Below are 20530 nucleotides of genomic sequence, written 5' to 3'. Positions count from 1 at the left end.
TTGGAATATTTAAACAGATAATCGGCTGCTTTTAAAACTGCGTTACGTTTTCAATGTATTCGCCTATTTCAGTTTAACGAATTTTCGCTTACCGTGCTGTAACATCGATGCGTATTTATTATTTGAACTTTTCGTTTTTGCAAACGATGCGTTAGAAACTGAAGCATCAAGAGATGCGCGAATTAAAGGATTTGGATAGATATTACGAAATATGCGAGTGATCGATATTAGATTATAGTTTGATAGCGTTGATACGGATAGAATGTTGCTGATAAATTATGAATATATGGTAAGTAAAATAGATTAGCATGCGATTCAGTATGAATACAGATTCAAGAGACTTTAATAATCTTCTCACGGCACTTCCAGAACTCTCGATACACCCTTTGTACATGTAGCTGCATGCAAAAGTTTCAAAGGATAATCATCTCATAATCATATACTATTACATAGAAATAGATGTATAAGTTTTTCTCTTTACTACACTTATTTATCATTTTCACGATTCCATACATTTTTTAAAAATACTTCAATAATCAAATAAATACATGTTGAAATTAAATGTAATGCAATACTGTACGTTTGCTTTTTTTCTCCAAGTTATACTATTTTCCAAATTTACCATCGTTTAAACCCAAATTTGGCAAACAAATAGATTTTCTCAATAGAGCTAATTTCTTTCCTGATCGACCACTATATTTTGTTCAATTATCTTTGTTTAAAATTACCGTAACAAAAATATTTCTCCAGATACGCTAGACGTTAGAATTTACAATTTTCCATAACAAAACCTCAACCATCTTTCATAATTTACCAGCTATAGCTCATCGTAAAATCAAGTCTCACAGAAGGTACCGTGATCCTGGTTGCCATTTTTCCTGATTCCATGCTACGTATTAACGGAGCAATGCGTCAATTTTACGATAGTCTACGTGACATTTGAAAATATCCCGCGCTCCCTCTTCCTACGAATCCTTCTCTTCTCTCTTTGACCTATATACCCGGCAGCCTTATCGAGGTTATGACGACCTCAGGATGATGTCATCGGCCCACTGACGTCACCAGCATCCCCTTACGTGACCATTGAGAACAACCTCGTTTCTATCTTTCTTCAAACTCACCCCGGTACGAGTTCTCGCCCTTCACGAGTTCTACAGACTGTCTCTTCCCAAAGCTTAATGGTCCTGTCCTGTCTCATTCATGCGGATATTCCTGCGACCAACGAACGTGAACCAGTTTCCGGGACATTCATACGATCGTATATCCTAGGATAATCCATGACTACGCTCGATTTGTGATCGCTGAAGGAATCGCTCTGCTATTGTTCACCATCGTCTCATCTTTCTCTCAAGTAAAATTTCTAGAGTTTACTTTCAACACCTTTCGTATCGCTTTCTTTTCTACGAATTCTCTTTAGTTTCTGAGTATTCTATTTTATTTCTTTCTTTCTGTCTGTTTTTCTTCGGTGGGATAATGAGATTGGATAAAGTTAGGAATTAGGAATTTAGGTTGGATCGTTGATTGGCGTGAAATAGAATTTCTAAATAACCCGTGCTGATCCTTCAGTACAATATTTTGTTTTCTTAGAGTAATTGCCTTGATGGAACTTTGCACAGAGAATTCTGTTGTTGAACTTTGGAATTGGAAGTTTTGCATTGGATGTTTGCATTGCAACCTTTTGTATTGATTTTATGGTTAATATCGTGTTTGCTGGGTTAAAGGGAATATCGAAAATACTTTTTTAGGTGTCTTTATAATATAAGTTCTTAGTTATCACGATATAATTAAAGCTCATGAGTAATAATTTCATGAAAAATTAATATAAGATTTTATAAAATAATTCATGTTGTACTCTATAACATCATTTCGAAATATTCTTTCCTCTTCGTTCGTTAAACACACCTCGACACGAAGGTTGCCATAAAAACTGCTTTTTACAAGTGCTATATACAACTTTTTTACATCGTAAAAGGATATCGTAAAAGGCATTTTACCTGTCAATCGAGCTTTAAATGATTCACAAGTACATGTAACCGCAACTAGACTCCAATCTATTGAACAGACAACCTCTTGGAGTTTTTCTTGAAAATGATATTGAATCGTTAAAGTTGTACGAGTCTTTTAAGGAAAATGTGGTATATGCACCACTTGCCTTAATTAACTGGCGGGTAAAACGTAAACCGCGACCCGAGCACAATCGTTAGTTAGTTGAAGTTAGGACAAGTTTGAATCAGTTGTTTCGCTTGAAGAATGTTTGTAAAATCAACGACATTCGCAATGTTGTCGCTTTGTAAATATCGTAGAAACTCTAGGCAGAATACAACTGCGGCGAACGATCAGGTTTTGCCTGTTAAGTAGTAAATTCGAGCATTCGCCGGACCAGCATCGTCTCGATTGATTCTCACAATGATGGCGAACTATTTTAAATCTGTTTCACTTAGTGGATAAAAGGAAAATTACTCTAAAAATATATTTCTACGAAATAACTCTCTGCGGTATAAAGCAATATAAAACGTAAACAGATGAAACTCTCGAATCTCGGACTGTGAATCACAATTTCGAAATAATATTTTACAATATAGGGCACCTTTATGCAGCATCTTCCTTCCTCCTCAAAACAGTGACACGTGTACACGTCGTTTCGACTTCATTTACGGAACAGTAGCATCGAAATTGCTTTCTTTTTTCTTCTCTGGAGATGATCCCTTATTTGGGGACGAACGTGTTGCGTTATCGGTCGCTTGCGGCCAAGTAACCGTGTCCTTTCGTTTTGCAACTGTGATCCGTCGAAAAGCTTTATCGTCTGTGGCGCTTCGGTTCAACGTGAAGCGAACAGGAGATAAGAAAGAAAAAGAAAGAAAGCAAAGGAAAGGAGAGAAAAAGAATGGTAAAAGGCAACGCCCTCCGTCCTCGGCAAGGGAACATCGATAAATATCGCTCTCGAAAGGATCTGTTCAAATAAAATGCGAAACTGGGTTGGTCGTCAGCGACTCGTAGTAGACTTGTTTCCTCATTAACTTGGCCAAGCAATTAGAAGATGTCGGCGACTTCGGCGACCGGCCGTCCTGAATTCTGATGCGAAGTTACAAATGCCGGTTGTACCAAATGAATAGACTGTTTAACATGCTGACGAATAAATGGCTTCATTGAAGTTCTGTACAGAGGATGTTTTGTTTCGCAAATGTACAGTCTACCGTAGATGGTAGAATTTGTTAAATGTCAGTCTGCAAGCTAAACATATCAGTCTGCTGTTGAATTTATTCCATTTTTAAATGAAGATCATTCGGCAAAAAATGATAAGTACATTTTTATTAACTTTTTTATTTTAATGTTGCTTCATGACTGAAAAGAATTTTAATATAAAACTCAAAAATATAAAAACCTATTATGCTCCGAAATTTAAGTCTGCGTGTATTGAAATATGTGTAATTTTGTGTGCTACACTAAATTAGCCGCGTAATAGTGAGCATGTGCGAGCACAGCGTCTCGTAAAACAGAAGAATGCAACTGTTGCGTTGGTAGTGTGGTAAAAAAGATGGTGAGACGCGTGCAAATTTGTATCGACAAATATCTTGTAAATCACATGTTAAATAAATCTGAAACTATTTTGGTATCAATTCCAAGTGTAATCTAAGTGTTCCTTTACATTTATTTCGGCGATTAATATCCACAATTCTCAATTCTCTGTATAGAAAGTAATCGTAGAAATATTTATTGAGCAATAAATGGAGAACAAGATAAGTCGTTAAAGTAATAGCATGTATAATGAGCGTTCTAATAACGAAGGAGGAGTCTAGGAAGAAGCCGCAATAATTAATCATATATGATATCACAAACGCATTATTCGAGATCCTTCGTCAAGTTCTAATTGTAACAAACAACCTGGATGGTTATAACTGATATTCATAAGCGACAACTAATGAATGCTAATTAATTTCGTGCGAACATGCTCTAAAAGGCATCTGCAATTATCGATTATGTTAAAATATCAGCCTATGTACGGGTCGCGAAACGAAATTTTACGAGCGAAAAGTGAATTAATTAATAGCAAGGGAGAGCATCAAAATAATGGAATGTTTAACAATTCAAATTAAAAAAATATCCGCACCAAAGAAATTTCCCAACGCGCATATTATTTATTCGTAACAAATATATAATATCGTAATACATAAAATATAATTAATTTCGTTACAACGAATCTTTTACGTTTTTTCGCTTGAAAGCATTTTTCTGTATTTAAGCAATTTGCTCTTCAGCAATATTATAGCCGTAATCTTGATCAACAGGTATGCCAACAGACGAGGGAAATATCAAACCAATTAAAGCAATTATTTCATTATACAGGTGCTCGAATGACTTTTATCCGAGCTCTGGTAAAATTTCATTTCGTCCTATCCTTTTTGTCCCGAAATCTTTCACTAGAAACGCTCGTATTACCAACGCACAATCGCCAATACGATTTTAATCTATTCGGAAAACTGCCTATATTCGATGGATCAAAAGCCATTTATATGATCCTGCAGTTTCTCGTATGGTGATTCGAAGCGCGACAGAATTTCATTTTCACCCGCGAACACCGTACTACCATCTTTGTGTGCACAAAGCTTACGCGTTAACAGGATTTAGATCGCCGCATAATCCATGTATAATAGCAGTTGATCCAGATCGACCAGTCCCGAGCAAACTATTCAGCATCGCTGATTACAAGATGGCCGTTGCTATTATCGAGTTAATATGTATGCTGGGGAGATTCTGGACATCATTAAATTGCTTGATTAGGAAAGATCGAGTAGAGGACGTTCGTGATAGATATTAGGTTGTCCGAAAAGTTTCTTTCGTTTTATAAGGAAATGATAGACGCACAATGTTCTTCGTTTTACATAATAATAGAAATAAAAAATAAATACAAATATAAATATAAAAAATAAATATAAATACAAAATAATAGAAATAGAACGAAATGGATCACACCTAATTTAATAAAATAATATAAAACAGAAATTGTTGTTCATCTATTATCACCTTACGGAACGAAAGAAACTTTTCGGACGACCTAATACGAATACTAATTGGCAAGTATTGTCAAGATTAGAAAATACGCTTTGCGAATATAATATAATAACTTGTTTTACGTTTATAAAAAGCCACATATTATTCTAACATTTTTATCTTTCGTTTACTGTTCACATAGTAATCATCATTGAAGAGTCTCGTCATCTTTAAACTTTGAACTTCAGCGACACGACTTCCATGACTCTGCGCAATCTTCAAATAGCTTTGAATGTTAACGTTATTAATGAATGATCTCTGTGAATTTGAAAAGACTTTGAGTCACATGTGACACATATTGATGATATTTGTAACTTTCAAACGAATTTAAATGTCAATGAAAACGAGCTGCTGCGACGTTCGCGTGACGGTTTAATATCAATGATAAAGCGACGATGATCTACGACGATATTCAATGGAGATTTGGTAATGCAATTGGGATTTGCTATATCAACATAATGTTTAAGTGATAAACCTAGCCGTAATCTGTTTCGAGAACAGACTCCAGGGATGATGATTAATTAAATTAAGTACTATCGATCAGGTTGAGCAATAAACGGTTCGCAGTTGCCAGGTTTGCATAAATAATCGACTTGTGTGGCATTTATCAGTGAATGAGCTACGCCTTGATCACTTGCCCGATTAAGGGAAACTTTAGTTCGAGATGAAGAAATTATAGTAACTAAAGTTACTGTCATTCATTTTTATATAGCAAATTACAATGCCAATTAGGATAAATTTATTTTTATGCTGAAATTTTGTAAATAAATGTTATCAACATAGAATGAATTTTCTTGTTTCAGGACATCGATTACGAAGGATTTCGTAAATTTTTGGACACCTATCTCGAAGTGTCAACCCCCGACGAACTTTCACGACATCTTTTTTTATCGTTCGTTAAGAAGGTGCCTCGAGTCGATGGAAAAGCTTTCAAGGTAAGATTTTTCTATTTAATTTCTAAAAAATCCTTTCCTTTTTTTAAAGGAGTGACCTTATAATAGCCATTGAAAGGGAAGGAGATGAAAATAGTGTTGGAGAAATTATAATATCAATATCCAATCTATTATACTACTCGGAGTTCCGTTAAATTTTTGTGTTCATAAAATATCATGTGTTCGTTTAAATTACCAAGGATAATAATTTCTGCATCAGGAAATGGCTGTGCTATCGTCGACAACCGCCTGTGCTGCCATTACGTCTCACACAACGTCCAGCAGCAACGTGAACAACACCGGTTTACCTGGTGGAACGTCGTCGGAAGGACATAGTTCTTCCTTGGCCGACAAAATTCATGGTCTCACGGAGAAGTTGCAAGCCTTAGGACACCATAGAACGGAAAGCGAAGCCTCCACCAGAGCACGCACAGGTAATGAACATTTCATCTTTCACTGAATCACACAGATATTCAACATTCACTATTTCCTAAGAAATCAAGAAAACTAAGATATCAATATCTATGACTTCTATTCAAACTCTATGACTGAAGTAAAATTTTAAAAGAATTCAAATTATTTTTCAAGTAAATTTAATTATTTTGGATCTTTTTGCATCCGTGGGAAACTTAAAGGTGCGCAGACAAAAAAATATAAAAACTCGAAAAATATCAATTTGCGTAGATCTCTGCAGTCCAGTTACGCAGAGATAAAAGGCCTTCTCATTCGATTCTTTACTTTATTGTTATAAAATACAATATTTAACGCTCGTGATAATGATCCAACTTGCCAAATCATCGAAGAGTTATTTAAAATAGAATCTCTTCTCGTGCAATGTTTAATCCAATATTGTTAAACAAATTGAATACATACACTGTTTTCAAATCTTATAAAGAGAGAGAAAGCTATTATTGCTTCTAATTACTCGCAGCCTTTTAATCCTTGAAACGTTGACGAAGGAAAGGTCTATTTAGAATGTCCTTCGACGATAAATTTAGGTCCCTGATAAAGGTATTTACAGTGTAAACGCAATATACGTGCACGTAAACGCGCTGAATCATCTTTCACCAGTGCGCGTTTACAGGGACATTATGCAACATTAACTTCCTCTAACTCAGAGAGAAACCGACTGAAATGTTTGCATTAACTAGCTGTTTCTCGCGGGATACAAGAGGATTAGACAATAGATGCTTTTCATACATGCCTCTGTTATAATTGCACTGTAGACAATTATAAAATCACAACTTTAAGGAAATGTTAACTCAGGGTATCCAGTTAGCGCATATGAAATGTCACCTTTACTGCGCTCATAACTATTTTCTTCGAAATAATCTATACTTAATCAGAATAATTTCTACATAACTCGACAATTTCGTTATTGTAAATTTATAAGAATTGTCAGTAGAATTAAAAAATTCTTGGAATAGAGGTCATTTCATAGAAGACAGTTATTACGTAGAACAGTTTCCTTATCCACAGTTTGTTTTTAAGTCATTTGAAATCATATAATAATATAATATAAAAATGTAATAATATATTTATAAATAACGCATTAAAATATTTTCCAGATGGAACAGATAAGGTTTTTAACTTTTACTTTACCTTTTACGTACAAACGTAATGTACAAACATGACACTTTTCCTAGATTTAATTTTATGTTTTAATCGTTTGAAGCAGCCAATAATGAGAGTTTCATATCTTCCTTATGGGCTCGTTAAATTCAAACTTTCATGAAACAACATCTCATATGGATAAGTTTAATTTATTGCCATTTAAATACACAAGTAATTCGTCATATTTTCGATAATATAATAAATAAAGCGCAATTTCATCGTTTTACCATTTAACACATTGACGAACATCCCGAAGAACGCTACTGGCAAAACAACCGTCGATTATTTTTATTCGGTTCACGCACACTCTAATACCGAATGATACATTGCACGGCCAAACGTTTCTGACATTGTCACCGGCCAGTACTATGTATAATCGCGAGTTTCAAAGTTATGACACAGAAAAAATCGATCGATCGTACAAAGTGGGTCACCGTGAATGATTACTGGTTTCATTTGATGATTTAATCTTGCCGCGAAATCGTCCAGGGTGTCAATTTTCTTTCGCAACAGCAATCTACGTGAAAGAGTATTTCACTGTGAAAGAGAAGGAGATATTTCAAACGAATGATTTTATTCGTCCAGTCATTCGCATTGCGATATATTTCTTAGTCATTCGGAAAACTTTCTTTGTGAAATTTCCGCGTAAACAAAGGAAGATAAGGTGGAAACTGCGAGAGGAAGCAAATCATTAGTCTGACTTTATCCGCGTGCGACATCGTGCACAAAGAACCCTGGACACTGAAATTTCTGGTTGATCGTCTTTCATCGGTTGCTTTGTATGAAAGCGTAGAAAAGGAGATTTATTATCGTATCGTTACTTGCAATTATTCTATACATAAATTTGGAGAATCCCATAAGTAACGTGGTTTTATTATTTTGAAGCAATGAAATTTGTCATGAGAATAATAGCAAATTCCAGAGGGCAATAGCAACCAAACGTTTATGAGAAAATGATAGAAATATTTATTTTCATTTAAAAGATGTGTGAAAAAGTCCTAACTATTTGCGAGGTAACGTAACAGAAAGTATAAGAGTGGGTTGCCAAGCCAAAGGAATTTTCTCTTGTTTCTCTAGTTCAGGTTCGATGGACCAAGGCCACAAACGAAGACAATTTTAACCGGCCGAGGGAATGGTCCAATTAACCAACCGAAAACTTGCTCCTCTAATTATCATTTCCATCGAAATCCCTGGCAACCGTACTATTGAAAATCGAAAGTCTCGTTAATGACTGGTTTAATAGCAAACGCGAATGGAATAATATTTAACGCGGCATTATTGACAATATCGGTAACTCTGTCCTTCTGTCGGGCAAATGTCGGCTGTTACGGGAAATTCAACGCGCGTGCATTAAATGCTCGGTGTCGGTTTATCCGTGTTTGTGCATCTGATTGATCGAAATCGGAGACAAAAGCGGTCAGAAACGCAATGTACCCCCACGAACATCCATTAGGCGTTGCTTTGCCAGTATAGTAAATCGAGAATCGGAGCCACGATAAATCAGAAAGCTCCATCATTCGTTCGGTCATTCGACCACTCACTTGGCAATATCCTCTCTTGTGTTTCATCCGTTTGGGGGCTTCAAGGAAGCGTCCATCCTATATTGACGATACAGCACACCTCGTACAGCTGTCACGATGTGATTGAGAAGAAAAGCACTGACAGCAGCCCAAGTCACAGCCAAATGTCGCGGAATTCGTCCAGGAAGTCGAACAATTCGCTGCTCGTCAACAACGGGAAATTGGAAGGTAGGTGAAGTTGGATGTTAACGACGATGTGGACCAATTTGCACGCTCCTCTTCGGCATTTCATTGCTTTTCAACGGGATTACGGCGATTCGATGGCCCGCTTGTTCTCTTTTCTTTCCTCTCTTTTCTTGCTCTTTTTATTTCTCACGGTGTCGCCGTTGAATCGAACAAAATTATTTAGGTGCTTGTTTTACGAAAACATAGAAGATTATTTTGATTAATTAATTTTTCTGGTAGATCGTGGATTTTTACGCATTTGTGGGATATTTGAGTTTCATATAGAAAAATATCTAAAGTAAATTTTGTTAAATTATGTTGGTAAAAATCTGCATATTCATAGTCTATTAAAATCTATTCGCATACTAATTCTTTCGCGTTAAACGTTCCTGTATACTAGTTTTTCTCAATCCAAATTACTATTCTTCAACACGCTTCTCCTAACTCTGCCTGTCCTATCTCTGTCAACACCAACACATTTAGGATTTCATTATAATATGAGAAGCGCAAAAATGTAGGAAGAACGACAGCTAACAAGACATTTAAATTAGTAAGTAAACTGCGGATATTTATGCATTTGTAGGAAATGTAAAAGTTCAAATTTTAACAAAAAAGCATGCAGTGTACATAATATTTGCCCAGATCCCATTTCCTTACTTACGTATAAAATTATGAATTTGCATAAACATCGGCAATTTATTAATAAGAAGCAGCCATAATATTCCAAGCTGCTTAACATTCGATTATTCGTGTCAATGGGTCAGCTGGATAACATTATGAATCCTAAAAATGACATTAAAGTTCAAAAACATCTGGCAATGGATATAAAACTTGCGTTCGAGCAGGACGACGATATTAAAATTTACGTGCAAGGGAAATACATAAGTCGTTCTGTTTAACTCGAACAGGAAGTTATAGCTTTTGGTCGCATTTCAAATGGAATGCACAGAGATTCTGTTTCGAGGAACATAATGGTACAACGCCGATAAACGTCCGGTTCGAAGTAGAACGAAGAATAATTCTGCGACTATAGGCCATCTCGAGTTAAACGACGATGGCATCACAGGATGATCGTAACGTAATTCTGTCTCTTTTCCTCTATGATCGTCGTAAGATTCTTTACGATAAGTCGTGACATATAGATTGGCAAACAAATCGATGTCATAAAGGCGAACTGCCCGACACCGTAAAACTTGTAAGAATGTGTAGTACTTAATGGTCGCGTCCGTGGTAGCTCGATGATGTTTTAATCGATTAGTCTCTACGTCACGATTATAACGCAGCGCAAAAGCTGTTGACGCATGTCCGGTCATATTTTGCTTGGTAAAAAATTATTTTCAATGGAAGCTTACTTGTCGTATGTTCTTCCGTATCAACGTGATGTCGATGTCAAAGGAAAGGGGAGCTTTTAAATATTATTATTAGAATTTTACGAATTTTACACAGTAATTTTTTATAAAAACATTATAAATTTGACCCATTTTTTGAAATTTGAATAACTTCCATAAGACGTTATCGGCTTACCAACCATTTTTAAAGGATCTGCATCTCTTGATTCAACAGGTTATTTCCATCTTCAATTATGCCATATTACAATCCTCCTGGTTAATCCTAAGATAACGTTAAAATCAGAAAATAAACAAATTTGCGCGATGTGATCTTCGTATCTTTTCCTACTGTTGAGCTTATTAGATGTATGTGAATACAAAGGAACGCGTGAATAAATTGTAAGGTAGAAAATATATATTTTGAATACTAAAGTGTAAATACAAAATTCGGAATGTAATTGAGCTGATCCAGATCCGCACGCTAGCAGTGCTACCCTATGACTGAAAACCCTGAAGCCAACGTCGCCTATCTACTGTTTATGGTTTGCCTTCGACCCAGTCTTTTGTCTATACGCTGTCGATGGCTTCAGTGCTTGAGAAAACTAAAAGATCAGATGTAGAGTTTTCTCAGAAGTGGTGACCTACACATTTTTGGCGCAAGTTCCAAATCCTATTCATTTAGTTATCAATAATTCTAATGTTAAGACTTCGTGAATAAAATTTTCAAAGGAGCCACGTACGAAAAGGGGAAAAAGTAGAAAGATCTAAGAAATAGTTCAGATTTATAACGTAATAGAAAGACGACATACACTAGTTAGACATCATAAAAATCTAGGTATACTAGGTGCTTCGCGAAGCTATTTAAACACTTACCATAGAAAATTTTTATATTCCTATTGTATTTATATGTTATATAATTGAAATTTCATTAGCGGTATAATGAGACACGACAGTAATGATTACATCGGTAAAAGTGTCGGTGAAAAATATTTTACCAGTAGTAAAAGACAATCTCATCACGACCTACATACAAACTCGGAAGATCTCCTCTCCAGCTGCAGAATAATAGTTCGAATGTTCCATTAAAACCAGTATCCTGGACCAGCCGACGATAAATTTCGTGACAGCTCCGGTGGAACAGCGCGTTATTACCACTCGACTTTCAAAGTGGGATTTCAATTTAAGAAGCCGGATATTTGGGGCTAATTTTCATACTGATGAGATAGTCGGTGGCCCAAGAAAGTCATGTATCGCTAAGACCGACAAAAAATACGATCCGCGAGCCTGTGGATAACCGTAGAAAACGGAACAGCGACACGAGAATACCCTTTGCACGCTGGAAAAATTCATGTGCTCCGAGAATGGAGTGGAATTTTCTTTGCTGGAAGGGAAACGCGTTACGTTCGATATGATAAAGGAAAGTTTCGTTCCGTACGCCCACCGATTTTTACGTCGATGCATTATTCCTGGGGATCCTATGTAACGCGATCGTAAACGCGGTTGAATTATAACTTGGCGCATCAGCTCGATAGGAAGTGCGTTCCTTATCATAACGGAATTGAAAAGATACCAGCCCCGCAAGCCTGTTCAATTTTACCAAGCTTTTATTCGCGTCTCTACAAACGAGCCATCGTCCCTGTTAATCAGATGAACCGATGATTGTTTGAAACGTTTTGAAAAGTAGGTGTTAATGCGTTCGTATTAATCTTCGTTTAATGTCATTGATAATTAAAAGTAGTTTTGTTAGAAAACACTTTTTATAGCCACTGTAAAATAAAATATTCGAAAGTTTAGGTTGCATTTTCACCCTGTCGACTCTTTTAGTGGTTTAAAAATTGTTTAAATTCGAAGGAAACATAACGGGTTATTTTTAATTATCGATTAATTGCCTCTTCCTAAAGCATTAAAAATGCTTTTCTTGTTATTAAAAATTGGGAAACCATAATAAGTAACTTAACTCACATTTTTGCTGCTTATCTACAACCCAATAATGCTGTTGTTGAGGATCATCATTTTTACAAGATGTATTCAATATATATTAGATCATTTCACTTGTTTGAATTTGTAGTCACATTTTAATATTTCATAATTTATCGTTATGAATGAAACTGAAGTTCACGTAACAAACGTTCACCAACTCTATCGGCTACCTGTAATTTTTCAGATTATTCAGATTATTCTATCGAGAGAGCTTCATTAATTCAATCGACAGGAGTCCAGTTAATCAAGCACTAACTGAATCTTCGTTCAGGTAAATGGAGTTCTGTAAATATAATAACTGTAAAGTTCGAAAGTTACGAGGATAAAACGGTGTGTGTAAAGGAGAACAGGCAATGGCAATAAAGAGTGACCTTTAGTGCCCTTGAACGTCAGGAAATATTTAGCTGACTTTGACAAGATTTTGACGAGATAGACTAAACCTTTGCGCCTTCCTAGATACAGGAAACCGCGTAAATATCCATTTTTAAATGACAGCTTGATCTTTGTGAAATGTCACGGAGTAATTCGAGAAAATTCAAGATTAACTGTTTGCGGAGTTGTCCTGGGCAAAGAAGGAAACGACGAAATCTCAAAGGCGGTATATTTTTGAAACATGAAAAGAGTTGAGGCAACGACGACATCAAACGTTGTGTTCTCGCTTTACCTCGTTTAAACGTTGTCACCTTCGTTTCTTGATCAAAAAGAGCAACCTTATGGAAAAACATTCCCTTGGAAAAAACATTCGAACGATAGACAGACCGAAAGACGTATGTACGTCGTGCAATATAAAACGTACGTTTAACAACGTATAGTTAAAACAATGTATTACAATATTGTATATGCAAATTATATATTTTAATTACATTATATTATATATTGTATTATTTTAATCTTATGTGCAAATGTAAAGAAGTAGCGTATCCTGTATATTGTTTCATTAATGGTAAACAATGAGAATACTCTTATACTTGAATATATACGAAATTCATCCCTTTATCTTTAGCAACAGAAATTGCAAGTTTATGATTTTCTCTTTTCTTTGTATTAACTTTTTCCCATGTTGTTAATTTATCTTCTAATTTATTTTACATATAAATATTATTATTTTATTTTCTAAAGCAAAGATTTTTAATTACTGACGCTTCCAAATCAACTACAATCAAATACAACTTCCTAGAAACGATGAGATACGTATACACGCAGGTACATTAAGCTCGGCAAGTAATAGGGTCATATTAATTAATAGTTATCAAACCAAAGGTACGAATAAGTGATCCGATAATAAAACCAATGACACGGGAAATGTATATATCAGGTCACATTCTGTTCTTCCTTGTTTCAATCAATAGCGACCAGTATACAAGCGAATCAATTTTTCAGCAATCCATAGACCGTCGTTTTCGTTGTTCAATTATCCCGCTGTTCACCGATGAGTTTGCGTATTCGTTCGAATCCTAAAATAACGCCGAACCAGTATCATCTGGTATAAATAACGTCAACCTTAAAGTACATCGCGACTCTTCTTGGCGTTAAGCTCTCTCGATATACTTTCTCAGTATCTCTCGAGTCACGCGGCAAGCAACAAGTGTCATCTTCATATTTCCCGCTATATATTAATCGTTGATCGCGGCCGATGATTGTTTAATAGCATTTCCAACTGGAACTTCATCGTCTTCCGGTTGCGAAGCTTCCGTGTTCTCCAACTCTGGAGTCGGCCGTTAATCATCGATTCCTGACACAATGGTGCTGAAGGGCGCTCGAACACGTTTACCAGATATTCCTGGTGCATTGTTGAAGGAAGGTGAGACGAAGACAATATTTCTAAGTTGGATAAAGATAGATTAATTGCGATTTCAATGGATTATTTTCGTTCTCTGAAAACTTCAACCAGTGTATATTGTTGGATGTCTGGATGACATACAATGAATCAGATTGCAAATGTTATTAATATCGATGTGTCACAAAATTACATGCAGTATATAGTTTCAACACGGTGTACAAATGAGAATTATACTAAATACCATGTGTTTTTCGAATAGAAATTTTTATTGTAATATAAATATTTCAATTTTGACGGAGAATTCGAAATTGACAAAGAATAGCCGTAATTTAAATCTTGAGTATACTTCCAACAAATAAAATGTCGAGTAATCTAGTCCTGTTTCTTGTTATCTAGCTTGTAAGTAGCAAACTACGGAATATTTAAATGTATTTTGTGTAATACATTTTACACAACTTTCTCTCTTTCAACCTCGTCCATTGTTTAAAGATAGCAGTGCTTTGTCATCAATTTATGTTTACTACAAAGACAACGTAGAATATCGTCGTTTTTAATTAACAATGCATTATTACAAACGAGCGAAATTTCGTTGTTAAATAAAATCGTTTCTCCGTGTCTATAACGCAAAATTTAAGCGTCATGAATTTCCAGGTTGACAGAAAAGCATTTGTGTCATCGACGCTCTCCGCGATTGGACAACGCTTCTCGTTGTTCGAAACAGGCGAAACATCGAGCCCTTTTATCAAACAAAAATAACATTGTGCAAAAATATCGCTTTCTCGACGTGGCCGAAAGACCAGGTCGGTTGTTGCACCGGATTAATTGTCGCGGGAAACAATGCACGTGGTCGTTCAGGATGATTCTATTCATACGGCGAAATGAAATCTGGCCGGAAATAACGTCGAATAAGTTAGCCCGTCCGGTTATTCATTACACCGTGATCGTCGTGGCGAGGCAATCAATCGTGTCATCCGGCGAGCACCGATGGTTTCAATTAAATTAATTGTTCTCAGTGATCACGTTGCTCGGTGGAATAAATTGCAGCCAAGTTTCTCCAACCAACCCGTATACCATGCACCTCTGATGATCGATGAACTCCTTTTCTCTCTTTCGCGCCAGTAACTTCGTTGTTTGGAAGAATAATTAGTCGGGGCAATCGTGTTCTTTTTGTCTTTCTCGAACCTGTAAGTTTGCGCTGTATCACACTGCAAACAAGCTTTTACGTTAATGGTTTCATCGGACGAAAGATTCGACAGCGTTTAATTACATGTTCAATATCAATATTTGTTGAAATACGAAAGCGTTGCTGCATCTACAAATAACACTGCTGTGGTCTGTTCAAAATCAACTGTTTACTTACAGCAATCGAACACCATCCTCGCTACCATCTTCATACGTAAATGTCGGTGAAGTTATGCCAAAGATATTCTCTGCTATATAACGATGAATCAGTTTTACTAGTAAAACAGAAGTTGTAGAATTTTATGAAAAGCAAAAGCGAACGCTACAGTACGAAGCATCAAGCTGATACGTATTAAGCTGTGCGATGGCTTGCTCAAGAGTGGAAAACAAGATTTTTCGCGTGTTTCTTGACGGCGAGAATGAAATCAGTTTTCGCGGTTCATTCGTGCGTCACTTGAAATCGCCGCAATATAAATCGCGAGCGTAGCCATCAAGAAATCATGGACGAGGCAAAATGGACCGCCAGAGAGCAATAGAATTACCGGTGAATTTGTTTCAACGTTGTTGCGCGTACTAAAGATAAATCGTTCGCCTTCAACGATTGATCGACCGGTTTTATTTCCCTCGTGACTAGCCGTTTTAACCTTCCTCCTTTTTTTTCTCTTCTTCTTCTTCTTCTTCTTCTTATTCTTATTCTTATTCTTCTTGTTTTTCTTCTCTGTTTCCTTCATGGGGACATCTCAGGTGCCTACGTATCTAGAGACTCGTAAAATCACGAGAAGGAATTACAGGGACAATATCGATGTCTCGAGGCTTCGTCTTGTCTCCGATTCGGGACTATTTTTATCAGGAACACGGCAAACTAATAGTCTCGCACGAGTTGTCTCTCGGTCAGACAATCACGTTCTACTCGTTTTATTGAGTCATCCTCGAGTGTCCTCGAATAGTTCCGAATCGGCCAGTTCGAGGGAATATTATTTCGATGAAATTCGATATTTTTCTTTGCGCGATGATTGAAACATTTTTTACAGATATTTCGAGATCGCTCAAAACTATGCCAGATTATTCAAGGTTATACCAAGATTTAATAAACTACGACAAATACTCGAAAAGCGTTCAAAATCGTGTCAAGGTCATTTGAGGGTTACATCGACGTCGTTCAAAGTCACTTGGAGATCGTTTTTCGGATTTTCAAACAACTTTCTTGCGTTCTTCTATTATACAATTCCCATAAATAATAATAATAATTCTTAAAACAGAGTACTTTAACAGAGTACATAGTAATCCACTCCAAAGTTCTTTTTAAGTTCGAAGAAATTGAGAAAGAACGATTGCAACATTTAAAACATTAAAAGACTTTTCTTGGTTGAAATTAAAGTAAGATTGGGGAATAAAGAATGGGAAAATCGTAAGACGGTCAAGTTATCGACTAAATTACATTTTGTTACAGAACCAGAGAAAGGTTGTACGATATACTGCAACAATGTAACAACAGAATATCAAATGTCAAAGATCCCAGTAACTTACGTTTTTTCCGTATTCGATCGTTCGATCGAGAAATTGTTTACGTATCGAGCGAAATTACGAAGGTAAAACACGAAATTTCTGCTTACAAATATCGTTCCAAGAATATTCGTCGCGTCTATCAACGAACAGTCGTGCACGTGCAATGCTCGATCGTTATAATTAGAGCGGTACTCGTGTGCATGCATCGATACTTGGCTCCTAAACCCCGCTACGTACGAAGCAACAGGTTCCTTGTAGAGATTCTTAGACACGACTGACGAAAGCCATTTCGTTCTAATCTAAAAATAATATCCGATCGGACTTTTCTTCGACTTTGACGTCACCATGAGACCACAGCTTTTCCTGGACTTATTAGAAATCCAGGAATGTGTGCAATAATAGTTGAAACTGTCTAATCACGTTATAAGCGCCAATCATATGTAATGGTATTTTATATCTATGTTCGTTGCAGACGATGCGACACTATTGCAATTTCATCGCAACAACGTTTTACGATTCGACAGGTTTATATTTCTAATGACGAAACGGACACAAGGGTGCTATATCGATATTGGAAATATATAACTATCGAATCCTGCAATGTTACTAGTGGAAAATTGCAACGACGTATCGGATCGTTTGTTTTCACCGGATCTCAATCTCTTTGGTTATAGCGTACCACTGTTTTGATAGTTTTTATTAGACGTTTGATTTAAGCACTCGAAAAGCGAGTAGATTTCGAAAAGTACAATTCTATTATATCGTAACACAGTTAATACAGGAATGCCAATTAACCTAAAGATATGAAGCTACGTTACGCTGAAACAGAGCTTCGATGAAATTTTAACGTCCGACTATAGTTATCCTTAACCATTCGATACATGCCCGTAACATATACGGTCATAGATTGCTTTTAGTTTGGCTGATCATTTTAGTCATTGATCTTTATAGATTCGAACTATAAGACGATTTATTTTATTGTTAGTTGTTTTATATTACACAACAATTTATCCAATTTTCGCTACTAAATCAAAGAAAAATTTGCGCGTTAAGGGCTTGATATATCGAATTGCATCACAAATTCGTCCTATTTTAATAAAAGAAGACGAACGAATGTTACAATCCGATATAATGAACGCTTGATATTGGCTATCTACGGGTATAATTACTTGTAACAAAAGGATTAAACGAAAATGAATAGAGAGCAGAATGTTTCTGGCAGTTAAACGATACGCATTGAATTAAACAAATCTTAATATCGTTCATTATCTTTCATTTCGCAGAAATGAGAAACTTCGTTAGAAAACAGAGCACGATAGATGTCCACTCGGTTAAAGTCAGCCTCAAGGATATCGTGTGCTATCTTTCCCTCTTGGAAGCTGGTAGGCCAGAAGATAAATTAGAGTGTAAGTAACTGTTTCTTTTGTATCGATCAAAGTTAATTAGACCTTATGAAAGCGAGCATTGGGTATTTTTGTTCCGATCTTGGGTAACCTTTCGCCATTAACGCGTTCTTATGTCACTTTGTCATAAATCATGGTCCGATGAAAGATAAATTCACAGACAGATGCATCGACAGTCGCGGCTGTATTCCTTGAACATTCGTATTCGCGTGTCCAACGCCAGTCATTTTCTCAGTCTGCTTCGCTAGTTGCACTCGCATACAGTGCACTCGAGCTTGCATATCTGCTGCAACTTGTTGCACGCCAATTTCGACGCGCATTAATTCATTTGCCTTTCTCTCTTTTTTTCAGTCATGTTCCGGCTGTACGATACAGATGGGAACGGCGTTCTTGACACAAACGTGAGTAGAACGAGATTTTTTGTTTTATTTTTTCCTTTAATTGCTACAAAAAACCGATTCTCATCGACAACGTTTTTAAATGCGAAGGAAATGGAAACTGCATAGAATTGCAAATAGTTTGCGACCTTTCAAATGGTCGATTTTATATCTATATTTCTGTTCAACGTTTTCTCACCATATATGTTAAACGAAATGATTATAGGTTTTAAATGGTACTATTGGAAATTTATCGACCAATTAATCGTAAATACGTGAGTCGATAGGGCAACGAAGTCCATCAACGAATTGAAATAGATCGATTCGAAAGCACCTTATCTAACGTAGCCACGGCTTTAATATTATTATCACGCTTCCCTAGGAGATGGACTGCATTGTCAATCAGATGATGAATGTCGCCGAGTATCTCGGATGGGACGTCTCGGAATTGAAACCGGTGAGTTGGAATATCATTAATATTCCTTTTCAGGTGCACGTTGTCGTATCCACGCGCATCTTAATAACTCTATTTTTCATCTAAATACAATTCTTTTCATTTAAAGCATTTATTTTAATTCATACAAAAAACTTTTTCTAAAATAACGAACCATCCCATTAAAAAAAAAAAAAAAAAATGTACTTTGAACAACATCGTGAATTTCAATTTTGTAATAAAACAATTCCTCCAACAGTTACTCTATTATAAATATTATAGAAGAGATATTACGTTTGGGAAGAAGATACATAAAATCTAAAACTTCTTTGTTTACACAACGAAGAGATGGGAAATTGATGAGCGATATCTAGACGTAAATCCTCGATATTTCTAGATACTGCAAGATATGATGATAGAAATAGACTACGACGCGGATGGTACGGTATCTCTGGAAGAATGGAAAAGGGGTGGTCTGACGACGATCCCGCTACTAGTTCTTTTGGGCTTGGATTCTCACGTAAAGGAAGACGGTAACCATCTCTGGAGGCTAAAACACTTTAGCAAACCCGCCTACTGCAATCTCTGTTTGAATATGCTAGTCGGTCTCGGAAAGAAGGGCCTTTGTTGTGTCTGTAAGTATCATCGGAGCTTCTTTGATGTTACAGCGGTTCTTTTTTCACGGATGTTTTGCTAGAAAACATTTTCATCCGATGAGCTTCCAGCCTTTTTATATGTTCTCTTTTCTCCTTTTGCACCTTGGTAATCTGCGATGAAAGAGGAGCAATTTTCGTAAAGTATATCGCTCTTTATCGAGTTTACAGTAACCCGCGTCTTGAGTACCAATAATTTTTTTCATTCGCGCTGAAGCAACAGACAAACGAGCCGTTTTCTTTTTATATAGTCTGCAAGTACACTGTCCACGAAAGATGCGTACAAAGAGCACCAGCCTCTTGCATAGCCACCTACGTGAAAAGCAAAAAGACGTCGCAAACGATGGCGCACCATTGGGTCGAGGGAAATTGTCACGGCAAATGTTTCAAATGTAAAAAAACTATCAAGAGCTACAATGGGATTACGGGTTTGCACTGCAGATGGTGTCAATTGACAGTGAGTAGTCTTTCCTTTTATAATTATTTCTTTTTTTCAATGAATCATATAGATGCCTGTATGTAGGCAACCAGATATTCCAGTTATGCTG

The 20530-nt window shown here is 36.3% G+C and overlaps 1 protein-coding gene across 2 annotated transcripts in view; it reads left to right on the top strand.

Annotated features, from left to right (window-relative positions):
• Window positions 1–20530, top strand: part of Dgk (diacyl glycerol kinase 1) — a 152757-nt gene that overhangs the window by 125312 nt on the left and 6915 nt on the right. The window contains exons 4-11 of one of the 2 annotated variants that reach the window (XM_072005617.1): window positions 5853–5984; window positions 6202–6415; window positions 9182–9343; window positions 18400–18522; window positions 18871–18920; window positions 19279–19353; window positions 19727–19964; window positions 20234–20439. In XM_072005617.1, coding sequence (XP_071861718.1) covers window positions 5853–5984; window positions 6202–6415; window positions 9182–9343; window positions 18400–18522; window positions 18871–18920; window positions 19279–19353; window positions 19727–19964; window positions 20234–20439 — 1200 coding nt within the window. The remainder of the gene's footprint in view (window positions 1–5852; window positions 5985–6201; window positions 6416–9181; window positions 9344–18399; window positions 18523–18870; window positions 18921–19278; window positions 19354–19726; window positions 19965–20233; window positions 20440–20530) is intronic. The other variant, XM_072005618.1, reaches the window with a different exon arrangement.

This window comes from Bombus fervidus, chromosome 6, assembly GCF_041682495.2.
Source record: "Bombus fervidus isolate BK054 chromosome 6, iyBomFerv1, whole genome shotgun sequence".
Taxonomy (NCBI): Eukaryota; Metazoa; Arthropoda; class Insecta; order Hymenoptera; family Apidae; genus Bombus; species Bombus fervidus.
The sequence above is the reverse complement of the archived record's forward strand: the minus strand, read 5'-3'. Positions and strand labels throughout refer to the sequence as shown.